This window comes from Cyprinus carpio, chromosome A6, assembly GCF_018340385.1.
Source record: "Cyprinus carpio isolate SPL01 chromosome A6, ASM1834038v1, whole genome shotgun sequence".
NCBI classification, from domain to species: Eukaryota; Metazoa; Chordata; class Actinopteri; order Cypriniformes; family Cyprinidae; genus Cyprinus; species Cyprinus carpio.
In genome coordinates, this window is record NC_056577.1 from 3,068,219 (window position 1) to 3,081,510 (window position 13,292).

The following is a 13,292-nucleotide window of genomic DNA, read 5'->3' on the forward strand; positions in this document are numbered from 1 at the left end:
CAAAACATATATGTATAACCTTTAAAAAATATAAATTACTATTACTATTATGCATTTAAACAATGTAATAAATTAAAAATAATATATAAATGTAGTATATAACAGAATATAGTGTAACTAAAATCAAGTATAAAAGTTGTATAAATATATATATATATTCTTTTTTTTTTTATTAATATCATTTATGCAAAATGTAATTTCTTCTTCGATTTTGAGGTCAAATATGACAGATATATTCTTGACAGGTTTTGTGAAATCCCTAAAAATGTTAATCAGATGCATCTTTGTTTTGTTTTTGGTTTGGTATAGTGATGTATTATTGAGTAAGACTGAATCAGACGTCCATTAGTGAGACAGACGAGCAGAGGTTCATGCACAGAGACGAGGCCGGATCGAAGACGAGGAGGAAGACAAAGAGAAAGACTCCAGAATGAGAGAGAAGGTGGGGACAGGGTGATGGTGGGGGACACTTGGGGGTGAAAGAGGAATCGAATGATGACGCATTTGGATATTTTCTGTTTTCAGCATTCTTACCTCTGATTGGTGTACCACCTGGTGAGGTAATATGAATGCAAATAAGATTAAAGAGAACTGTTAGTGTGAAAGAGAGATAGATAGAGAGAGAAGAGGAGAGGAGAGAAAGATGAACAGGAGAAAAAGATTTCTTATTTAAGAAGTGGCATGTACAATCTTCCCCAGAAGACGTTCGGCTCTTCTGTTCTCAGTGTGTGTTAATTCACATTATGTAGCTTACACTGCTGCTTCAGGCCAGAAATATTCAATATACAAGTGTGCATGGTCCTGTTGTACATGCATGATGTTCAATCTCCAGTACTCAAGAGAGTTACTGTGCTAAATGTCTGTACAATCAAAAGAGATGTGTTATTGTTTAGGTAGCTGGCTATAAAACATTAATTTGAACTAAATTGCACAGCAAAACATGACAGTAGTGTCCATAGAAGAAGAGTTAGAGTAATATCTGCAATAGCATCCCTTGCCCTCGAGTTTAGAGTTCACGTACCTGTACTTGATTAGAGTATGTTTTGGCCTTTAAATGACTCATTCTTGTGAGCCAGTAATAATTTCTTCTATTTCTGCACAAGGCTCTTCTGCTATTTTTATAGTGGTACACATTCTATCTCCAGCACAACTTTGGCCTTTGGATTTAACCACAGCTTTGGTAAATAAATAGAGTTGTCTGAAGCATCACAGAAGAAAAGCTTTTTGTGCAAACTGCAAAGTGATAGTTCTGTCTCATTGCATTGACCGACCCTTGAGTCTTATTAATTTCAAAAGAGATTTGTTTAACTTTGAAAAAGCTCCAGATACTTGCCATTTCATTGTTACATGTTTTTTTTTTTGGAGCAAAATCATGTTATAATTACATTGTACAAACCTGTAGTAAATGCCTAGGAGTGTTTTTTATATATATACTTTGCGATATGTTGATATGTGAAGTTGCCTTAGATTTTAATCAAAAAGAGTCCATATACAGTCTGTTGACTATGATGCAGATTCATGTCAATCTGGATCATAAGTCAACCAGTCCACCATGTGAAAACAGTGCAGATTCGGGAAGGGGGTCAGAAACACGAGGAAGCCCCAGTAAACTGTGTGGATTGTGGTTCATCAGCAGTTTACAGAGAGCCTGGCGTACACTGGCACCCTCAGAAAGCCCAGGATGTCCAGAACAGGACATGATTGAGGACTTTAAGGTGAGTCTGCAGTGTAGCACGAGCATAATGAAGAATAGTAAGACTTTACTATATCTTCACTATAACTAGAGGGAGAAAACATGAGTATGTGTTAATTTTTGCAGTTGGTAGTAAGAGTTCTCCGTCCGCTGGCAGTCGAGAGACAGTCGCTATCAATCCTGGCTGTATTTAAGACTAAGACAGCAGCTAAGCTGGACATCCATTATCTTACTGAGTAGAAATCAATAATCAGCCCGACACATCTCTGTTCATAAAGATCGGCACACCAATCATCATAAATCACCTCGGCCTGAGAGCTTAATGTGGCGTAGTGGGTAAAAATCAGTAATGCATGTCTATGCGATTTGTGTTTTTTTATTATCTGTCAGATAAAAAATGTTTCGATTGCTTATAATAGTAATTACACACCTCAAGAAGCCGATCTTTTTGAGACATCATTCGAGTCTGTAGTACAAATGTTGCTGAAAATTAAGTGCAGAAATGATAAAGATTTTTGTTTGAACAATAGACCCTTTTCACAGACTGATGCTTTTCCACAGTAATTAACAGGGCCTTAAATTAACACTCGCTAAGCACCAAATGCATGTAAAAAACAGCATCAGCTACTGTAAATTGCCAGTTGGCCGGTAACTTTTTTAAATTAATTCTAACGATGCCTGAGAATGCAATATAGTGCAATTATCAAATTGCATAGACCATGTTGTAATCTAATCTGATGTGCTGCGTGTTTCAAAGTGAAGCGCTGTGATCTTTTCACATGAGCTGCTCATGATAACAGTGTTTACAATGTCTCGGAGCGGTTCACATTAAATGCTGCTTCACACAAACGACATTTCAATAAGCACTGTGAGTTTGAATAGCTACAATTAGATTACAATTAGATGTGTTTCCACTGATCACTGACCAATGGCAGATGTTGGAAAATGTTAGTTTTGGGCCCTGCTTATTAACATCTAGAATCTAGAAGAAGAAGAAAATTCTAGAAAATCTAGAAAAAGTTCTTAGTATTGTATTTCCATTGTTAAAAACATTTAAAGTACATTTTAAAACACTATGTGTTATATTACCTTGACATTAAATTACAGCTAACTGGGTGTATGACATCCTTTGACCTCCTTCTCTCTTCTGACCACCGTAATCAATCTCAATATTTTTTCCTCCATTGTAAAGTAATAGAAATGCTATTGTGGATTTTTTAATTTGCTACTGGAGCAAATAAAAAAATAAAAATAATAAAATAATAATAATTAATATATATATATATTTAATTTAGTTTGCATTCACCACTGTAGAATTTTACCTAACCGTGGTAAAATTCTACATTAAATGTGAAAAGGGTCCACAGTAATGAGCGGCCTTTGGCTCACGTGTAGAGGCTTGTGTGCGCATATACTGAGAGAAGCAGGATTACAATCCAGAGACACTCTCATATCCCATCTCTCTTTATCAGATTCGGTCTCCCTGTCTGCTTATCACCCAGCCTGCATTGTAAACAGATTGTTGATTGGTGTCCAGGGCAGAATCACCTGCTTTGGCAAGGCTGGTGTTAATTACTCGTGCACAATGACATGCTCCAGTGAGATTAAGGTTCCGTTTGAAGAGGTAGGTATTAAATCATAAGTGCTTTTCCTATTTGTTCTTATGCATTCTGTAAAGGTCACGAATTGAAAAATTGTTTCATTAGCATTCGTTAATGGAAAAAGACCTTGGTGCTAATGGCTGGAGAGCAAAGCTAATCTCTGGATCAAATAATGGACTGTAGCCAAACAAATAAATTTTGTGATTGTCTGGTAGCTGCGAGATGGATTGGCCGACCGGGAATAATTTGACAAATACGGAGGTGTTTGAAGATTGATGCAGGAAATGATCGTTGACAAGGGCCGACGATTCTAATCAAAACAAATCACTGTGCTGTCATGTTAATTATGTTTGTGTGTCCTAACCGGAGGGTTATGTGAATAATAACTGAGCCACTCTGTCTTCCTGTTTGTTTCCGTTTACTTTAAGACATGAAATGAAACCGAAGGCTCATTTGGAACTGAAATGTCACTTATTGTACAGATGCGCAGCAATAGTAGGATTCCAAAAGTGAAAAATCCATTTATTTCCTCCATAGAGATTTAGCGAATGTAAACCTTTCCACACAGACTTACTATGAGCTCTGAGGTTGTTAAATGATGATATATTGTGATTTACCAAAATCACAGTGAAAAAAGTTGCACTACCCTGAATATATTGTAATAATAAAGTCAAGCATGTGATATTTTATACTTTTAATCTATGCCAGATTTTGAAAGAAGTCTATTTCGCTCACGAAGGTCGTATTTATTTGAACATTTTTTTTTGTTAATATATATTTAAAATGTAATTTATTCCTGTGATGTAAAGCTGAATTTCCAGCAGCTATTACTCCAGTCTCATACATTTTATTTTTCAGGATTCTTTTTTGATAAATAGAAAGTTCAAAAGAACAGCATTTATTTTAAATAGAAATCTTCTGTAACGCTAGAAATGTCTTTGCTGTCACTTTTGATCAGATTAATGTGTACTTGATGAATAAAAGTATTCATTTCTTTAAAAAAGAAAAAATCTTACACAGGCAATAATTTTGTATTGTACTGTTGTTTCTGATTCAATCCCATCATTCCCTTTTGAAATATGCACACAGTCTTTTACCGTTGCCTTTTTTTACATTTTTCAAATACTTTCAAGCGCTTTGAATCAAATGTTGCAATGCGATTCATCTGGGAGCTGCTTTGGTTCAAGCCTTAGAGCTCTTTATTGAAGAATTTTCTGAAATCCCTATGGAGAAAATGAATGGGAAAAGTCTTCTGGAAAATGTGGCCGCTCACTGCTGTGCTCTATTGTCTTTGTAAGTGAGGTTAAAAAAAAAGAGGTGGTTAGAAAAATATTCACGTTCAGCAGGTGCCTCCGGCTTTAATGTTCGCAATTAACATCTTTGCAAAAGCACTCATTATAGTTTATTCTTCAAGCTTGTTTGCCTTTTGTGTGTTTACAAAGTTCTTTTTACCTGAACGGAGCTGCTTGATTCGACCATTGCTGCTGTTAATGTCGACAGGCAGAAAGTCTTTAAACCAGGTGATCTCCGGGTCGGGGTTCCCACTGGCAGCACAGAGCATGGTGGCAGTGCGCGTTCGCTCCACCACCTTCAGCTGCGGGCCCATGTCTATGGAGGGGAAGCCGTGAGGGATCTGGTCCTCTGTAAACAACAAAGAGAGAGGCATCAGCACACATGATTGAACTGCATGATAAGCTGTGCTATTTCTGTCAGAAAAAAGCACCATTGCTCATTTTTCTAAAGCATAGCTCTTACAAGCGTTTGTCTGTAGGACCACCCGGGGCGATCGGACTGTAGCAGCTGAAATGCATGACTGTAAGACACAGAGGTGGAGTAGAGATCATGGTGTGAAATCCACTGCTAATGTAAATACGAGCGAGCCGAGGCGTGACTAATCTGCCCGTGGTGTTTCTGGTCATGGATATATGAGGGTGAGAGGGGTGATTTCCCTCCGGCTGTAGTGACACCTCACAGAACGACTGTCTGACCCACAATGCTGGCATTACTAAATTAGGTACCAAATACTGCTGAAATGCAAAGGTAGAATTACATGTTGTGTTCACATGCATCTTTTGCACTATAGAGGGCATGTGAAGCTCTTGCTTTCTCTGGCCCCACTTACACCTGGTATTATCATGCATCTTAAATATATTTCATGCATTTTCAGGGTCTGCATTTTGTGTGACTAAGTGCATCACTTAATATGTTGTCATCAAGAAAGATTGAATCGTTCATCCAAAAATTATTTCACCCACATGACGTACCAAACCTTTATGATTTTTTTTCTTTTGTGGAACACAAAAGTTCGTTCATCCAAAAATTATTTCACCCACATGACGTACCAAACCTTTATGATTTTTTTTCTTTTGTGGAGGGATTAAGGGTATATAATTTTTTGGGTGATTTTTTGGGGGGCTATTCAAAAGTTAAAAAGTTAGGGATTGGTAATATTTTTTGGGGGGAAAAAAAGTATCTTCTGCTTACCAAGGCTGCATTTATTTGAACAAAAATACAGTAAAATAAGTATTATTGAGAAATATTATTACAATTTAAAATTATGTTTTTTTCTCTTTTTTTGTGAATATATATTGTGGAATGTTAATTATTGCTGTTATGCAAAGCTGAATTTTCAGCATCATTATGTACTTCAATCTTCAGTGTCACACAATCCTTCAGAAATCATTCTAATATGCTGATTATTATCAATGTTGAAAAACAGCTGTGCTGCTTCATATTTTTGTGATATATCAAGATTTTTTTGATGAATGTAGAGTTTAAAAGCATTTGTTTGAAATAGAAAACATTATAAACTGTCACTTTTGATTAATTAAATGCATCCTTGCTTAACAAACATTGATTTATTAAAAAAAAAAAAATAAGTATGAGCTTTTTCTAGCAGATTGAATGATCACATCACAATGTGTCTTTGGGACCCCATTTACACTTGCATTTGGCGCAGTCAACTTGTGATTTCAATTACTGGAGATGGAAGTCATTAAAAGATGTAAACTTGCTCTATGAGACAGAGAGCTCTGTTTCTCTGATATGTGGTTGAGAGGTAAATGAAGGGAACAGCGCAGAACTTTACATAATGTGCTGTGAGTGTTTCAAAGCGTGTCTGAAATGGGAAATGAGGAGCGGATGAGCACAATCAGAGACAAAGCAAACAGCGTCCAGCGGTCGCTGTGCTCTCACTGCTAGCAGATAATGGAAGATAAAACAACTTTATGCTAATCTGCATCATTAAGAACAGCAGGTGCAGACAGGAAACACATGGGACTAAATGCTATAACTTTTCTCTCAACGTACACTAATTGAGCTTTGCCAACACACAAGGGCTGGACAATTATTAGAGATAACATCAAAACTCTGGTTATTAAAAACTGTTTTAATGTGAAATTTTATGAGATTTAATAATACTCCACATAAACTCGATCCTGGGAGCTGCCCTAACTTTGATTTGCTTAAGGATTGCATACAGAATGGGAACTGAAGAGGATCTTGATTCTTTTTCATTTGATTCACTTTTGCATCAAGTGTGAAAACTAATAAAGAGTGCAACTCTTTCTACAGGCAGCAGAGCAAAGGGAAAACATTTCATACATTCCACACAAAACATTTCATAAACATATTTTCAGCTTTCATTGCAGAAAATAATTTTCTTAATCAGCACTTTGTATTGTTTTCTAACAAAATATCTAAATATTCCTCATATATATATATATATTTGTTTTTGTTTACTTAAAAAAAGAACGTGTTTTAATTTTTTTAACCTTCTTTGGCTTAATTAGAACATGCTTCTAGTTTCAAGCATCTAATAAAATTTGTATTATATTATATTAAAAACAACTTATTACTTGTAATTATTACAACTACAATAATTATGCTCTAAAAACATTTAAAATATCCAATGTTTTAAGGATGAAAATGAAATGTTCAATCATGATTTTAAATAAATACATAAATAGTGGTTCAAATTTCAATAATCAATAAATCAATCAGTGCATACATAAACAACATGCAGCCCAACATCTTACATTCCAGTTCGGCACTGAAACAGTTAAACACTGTTTTTGGGTTTTCCACCGCAAACACAATGATGAAACCGGACCCTTCTGTGGTTAAACTACGGTGTCACTGAAGCACTAAAGTTTCGTTTTCTCACAGGAAGGTTCTTTTATGCTACATTACAGCTGGAGAGTTTCTCTGAGAGACAATAGAAGGAGAATTTGGGAAAGCCTTCATAAAGAGCTTAGCATGAGCATTGAGAGAATGTGTCCAAATGAGGCGAGGTAGACTCCCTGGAGGGCCTGCGGTCTGTTTCTCGATGTGTGAGAACGTGCACCAGAGGAACACCTCGTCCTGCTGGAGGAGCTGCCTTTTGTTGCTGTGTTTGTTTTCTGTTGGGAAGGTGCATTGTACGAAGGACTAGGTACAAGGACTAGGGTCACAGCAGGGTCGCAATTATGCACCACAGGCCTTTGTGTGATACACAGGTCTGGTAATAGACCCCAGTGGGAATAAACCAACACCAGCTGCAGCAAAGATACACCTCCATGTTCTGAAGGAATTGTCCATTCCAGGTCACCGCCAAAGGGGAAGGAGGGTTTGAGACAGATACTACTGTGTACTATTGTATCAGGCTGGTGTAGTGGTGTAGTGGAGATCTCTAACATCTCTAACATTCTCCTTGCCAGCAATGAGAATAAATGAAGGAAATAAAGTCTTTTGAATAGTCTTCTGCTTTTCATGCCAAAGTCTGTAATGGTGCTTATAATGTTTATTAAAAGTATTATTATTTTTTCATTAATTGAAACATTGAAAATTGATAAAAAAAAAATAATACTGTAAGTATAAGATGAGAGACTTTAATTTTTAAACAATCAAACAAACAAATAAATAAACAATAAATAAATAAATGTCACCTTGGCAATTAATACTAAAATTTAAAAAGCAAACATTAAATAAAAACAAACTGACAAAAGCATATAACAAAATGACTAACTTATTTAAAAAAATAACAAATAAAAGTGAATTCAAAATATTAATAAATACTATTATAGTATTATAAATACTAAATATATATAAATACTAAAATAACATTGGTAACCAAACATCAGAGATATCAATATGAGCGCAAACATTTCTGATCAAATTCTTCCTCATACAAATGATCATAAATATGACAAAGAACTATTTTAAGCAACATTAACAAACTTATTTAAAAAACAAACAAACAAAAAAAAACATTTAGTTTTCTTAAGAACTTCATTAACACTATTTACTTTATTGGAAAGCATGACTGATTTGACTAGATAATTAAAATTTCTTCTGTTTCTAACTAAAACGAGAACAAATAAAAGCATTTGTTTTACATTTTTTAGGAAAATGTGAGTGGTGTTTGTCTATGCAAAACCTAATGCTACAATGCCAGTGGATTCTGGGTGGTTGCCAGGTCCTCACTCAGGTGTCCTCAGTGTTGTTTAGTTCAGTGTTATGAGGTTGCTAGGGTGTTGTGGTTGGATGCTTAATGCCCCAGTTCAACACCCCGAGTCTCTGATATCCTGGTCGCCTAGATAAGGCTCAGGTCCCTTCTTCAGTGTTAATCTGTGTTTTATTTTTTTTTTTTTTATTTTGCCTGCCTTAGCAACCAACACTGAAAATAAATAAGTTTCATGCCCCGCAGTAATGCAAATGTGCAAACTGTGCCAACAACATTATCCAAAGTGCTCTAAAAACTAAACGCACTGAAGAACTGTTCAGTTTGACTTGTCAGTTTGAGTTTATTTAGTGGCATAAACTCCACACGGAAAGGTTGCTAAACGTCCCGCTCTCAGGAGATTTTTCGCATCCAACCCCAACAATTGTTTTAAGCCCTTTGTTGAATCTAACGGCTGAAGATACTTGTCATACCTCCGTTTGTGCACTAGTTAAGAAGAATAATAAAGGAAAGCCCTTGAAACTCAATCACCCTTATTAATTCTCCAATAACAGGGTGACACAAATAGACATGCCGACAACGCCACCGCATTTTTGACCAGATGACGCCAGCACGCGTGATACCGCAGATATTCCCACAGTAATTTAACACTCAGATATTTAATTAAAGCATGCAAGGAGCTGGAAACAGAATTCAGACTGGCTCACCTCTGACAAATTAGTCAGGGGGGAAATATTACGCTGTATTACGTGACTTAAGCGCTGCTGCGATTATTCGCTGGAATTTGTGAAATTGCAGATTACTCCCTCCACCCTGTAATCCCTGAACGCTGGAATCACACAGAACTGACAGGCTGTCAGTCAGAGAGAATTAGCAGCGGAGACGACGCCATCCCGACACGCCTCACCGTCCTGCTCACAAACCGCCGCCCGCTCGTGGAAGCTTATTGCCACGGCAACTACCAGGAAAACACATGAGAGGGAATGGTGCGACCCGTCTTCAACCGCTGGAGGAAATAACATGAAAAACAACATTCTCCCTGTCTGTTTGCATCCCTGTCTCACCTGATAACTTCATCACCTCGGGGAGATTATCAAAAACAGCCAGACTGAACATATTACGCTCTGTAAAACAGACGATGAGCAGTGTGTCAGTACATATCGCCGTTGCCAAGTGCAAGCACATGACTGCACGGCATGTGAGTCTCTTTCTTAAGAGCTAGACTGACAACTGAGGATCATACCACCTTGTTGTTTAGACAGATTGCATAGTCTCACTCATATTTTAAAGCCTCTATTAGAAATGGGTGGCTTGACGAAATAATAGCATGGATTTTTAATCACGATACAGTTATTTTTGCTATAAAGTCAACCCAAAAATGTTTTACATAATATGCCTACAATTTTATGATAATCATTTAAATTGATAATAAATAATTTAAAGATAAAAAAAAATAATGAAAAAAATTAAAATGCATTTTAAACTATCAAAAATACTTGGATATGGATATATGGATAATATTATGACACTGACTAACCAAAATATTATATATGTATTTTATAAAGAAATGAATACCTTTATTCAGCAAGGATGTGTTAAACAAAACAGTAAATACGTTTATAATGTTACAAAAGATTTCTATTTCAAAGAAATGCTGTTCTTTTAAACTTTCTTTTCATCAAAGAATCCTGAAAAAAATGTAGCACAAAACTTTTCCGCAAAAACATGAAGCAGAAAATGTTTTCAACATTAATTATAATAAGAAATATTCTTTTTTTTTTAAAGAAATTCGTTTGTTTATTAAGCAAGGATGCATTTAATTAATCAAAAGTGACAGGTTATAATGTTCTCTATCTTAAATTAATGCTGTTCTTTTAAACTTTACATTCATCAACAAATTTTGATGTATCACCGTTTCCACAAAAATATGGAGCAGCACAGTTGTTTGCAACATTGATAATAATCAGAAATGTTTCTTGAGCAGCAAATCAGCATATTAGAAGGATTTATGTAGGATCATGTGACACTGAATACTGGAGAAATGATGCTGAAAACTCAGCTTTGATCACAGGAATAAATTACATTTTTGTTTGTTTTTAAATATGATAAGAATATTTATTATTGTTGTAATTTTTATTTTTTTTTTTTTTGTATTTTAATTTTAAATAATTGCAGCATGGGTGAGCATTTGAGACTTCACTCAGAAACATAAAAAATTCCTACCAAACCCAATCTTTTGTATCAATAGTATGTAGCAGAATCACTAACACATTTCTACAGCAGCACCTTTAGTGTCAAACTGCCCAGACTTAGACTGTATAAAATGCAGACAGAAATCTTTCGCAATACCCAGAATGGCTTTGCAGTGCGGGTCAGGTGTGTTGACTGAAGCATAATGAAGTAGCCCATTCAGTCGGACATGTGTCACAATGACCTGCCCGCCCAGCTCTGGTGTGTGAGCAGGGACTGGACGCCCCCACACTGGGGCTTTTTGTTCTCTGAGTGTTACTGTGACGAGCTCTTTGGCTCAGTGTACCTGCTGGATTCTCAGACATTTCTGGAGGCAAATGAAAAAAGAGTCACATTCACCTGTAACACAGACAGACAGAGGGAAGGATTTGCTCAGGGGAAGACAGCGAGTGTCGTTGAGAGTGTCTCATGCTGCCGGGCTCTGCTGAATTTAAAAGATTTGAGACAATGTGACTTAAGGCCCTGAGGATATTGTCTAATGTTTCTAGGTTGTGAATTCCTGGGATAAATGCCACACAGAATCTAACTATGCACCCAAAATTTTTTGTTATTTAAATGGTACAAGACAGTAAAAATTATAAAAACTTGTTTTCGGTTGGTTAATGGTATTTCCCTTTCTATTCTCAGGGAAATATGATGCAATTTTATAACTGTACAATTTTTTATAGGGAAAAGAACAGGTCATGTTACATGAAATTTTAAGAAATTATTTGTACATTTTTTTTTAAAGAAATTACATTTACAATGTAATTGAAATTCACAGAATTCAGCTTATATTTGATGATATTTCATTCAAATAGTGATGTTTCTTATCAGTTATATGCATTAGGGGTTTATGCAATCTCTTATGTTGTTAAATGAATGGTTATTGCCTTGTTTTACTGTCGTGGGTTTCGTGGGATTTGTGTGTACAACATCATGCTGGAAAAAGCTACTTGTGATAAATTTTGATTCATCATGTGACTTTCTCTTTAATAACGGTGTTTAAAGGTGGTTATCAGTATTTTATAATGTTAAAAGACAAACAAATAAAAACAGATTTTAGTAATTTGGTACATGAACATTATTTCAGTTAATGAAATATATGTTTGTTTGTTTGTTCACTGTTAATTGAGGTTAGATCTGTAAAGTCTAAACTGTTGCTACTATTTGTTACGGTAAAATTCTGTTTATTATTTATTTATTTCTTTTTACAGCAAATGTCACAGATACTTTACAGCATGGAATGGAGCGGTGAGGAGGTTATACACAATTATTAGTTATAAACTAAGTATAAACATTTTGGACAGTATGCTCAGACAATTCTCATTAATAAAGACTGAATTCTCATTGCTCACACTCAAACAATTTTCAATTTTCAAATGTCTTGAGCTGCAATCCACATTAATTTTATAGCTCTATACTGTAATGTATCACAACTATCGATTTTTATTTCTATGATGAAGTCAACTGACTTGAGTTAATAATGACACTATTGTCTTTTAGAGCTGCTTTACAGCAGAATCTGAATGTGTCCCCATAGCTGAGTTTCCATAATTAATTGCGTTGTTTTCATGTTTATACTTGTGAAGCTGCTTTGACACAATCTGTACTGTATAAAGCACTACAGAAATAAAAGTGACTTGACTTGTATTGGTATTTATATTAAACACAGAGAACTCTATTAATCTCTTAAGCAATAAACTGTTCCTCCGGGCTAATTTAAACCGATATATTCATGTTTAGGAGAATTAGCTGTAAGTCTGAACAACAACAACGAATTCCTCTCCCACAATGCTGTCTCCTCTCACAATCACACATGCACACATTCTCTCGGTCCGGAATGACAGGTGGTCCTGCAGATCGTTTACAGCTTTTGGAAGTTTTCACAGGTGGTGTCTGCGAGCGAATGCTTCAGACATGCAACAATGCTGGTGCACATGAGCCAAAATACACATGCTAATCCTACAGTCCTTGACTTATTCACATGCAAAAAAATGAACAATCCCCAGGAGCCAAACATCAGTAAATATTAGTTACGGCTAATCAAATGGATCTTTAGGACTGAATGTAACATTGTAACAAAACTATAATAGCATCTATTAAAGAAGAGTATTGTAATAGTATCATATCGTAAAAAAATAATATATCACCATAATAGCATCTCACTATTATGCATAGCCTTCCATGACTTTATTTATGTTATCTAAACTTGCCAAGCACATTTATCACATTATCCAAGTGATGCAAAATCTGCATTGCGAGTCTTTAGACCACCATGCAGCGCTCTGATAGAGTTTAACAGCTTGACCCCAAACACGAACAATAT

General features: G+C 35.6%; 1 protein-coding gene across 19 annotated transcripts in view; it reads right to left on the reverse strand.

Annotated features, from left to right (window-relative positions):
• Positions 1-13,292, reverse strand: part of LOC109112947 (receptor-type tyrosine-protein phosphatase F-like) — a 196,808-nt gene that overhangs the window by 80,932 nt on the left and 102,584 nt on the right. For 11 of the 19 annotated variants that reach the window (XM_042757541.1, XM_042757542.1, XM_042757557.1 and 8 more), the window contains 2 exons: positions 4,747-4,935; positions 535-552 (listed from right to left, as the gene is read on the reverse strand). In XM_042757541.1, coding sequence (XP_042613475.1) covers positions 535-552; positions 4,747-4,935 — 207 coding nt within the window. The remainder of the gene's footprint in view (positions 1-534; positions 553-4,746; positions 4,936-13,292) is intronic. The other 8 variants (XM_042757554.1, XM_042757553.1, XM_042757559.1 and 5 more) reach the window with 1 other exon arrangement.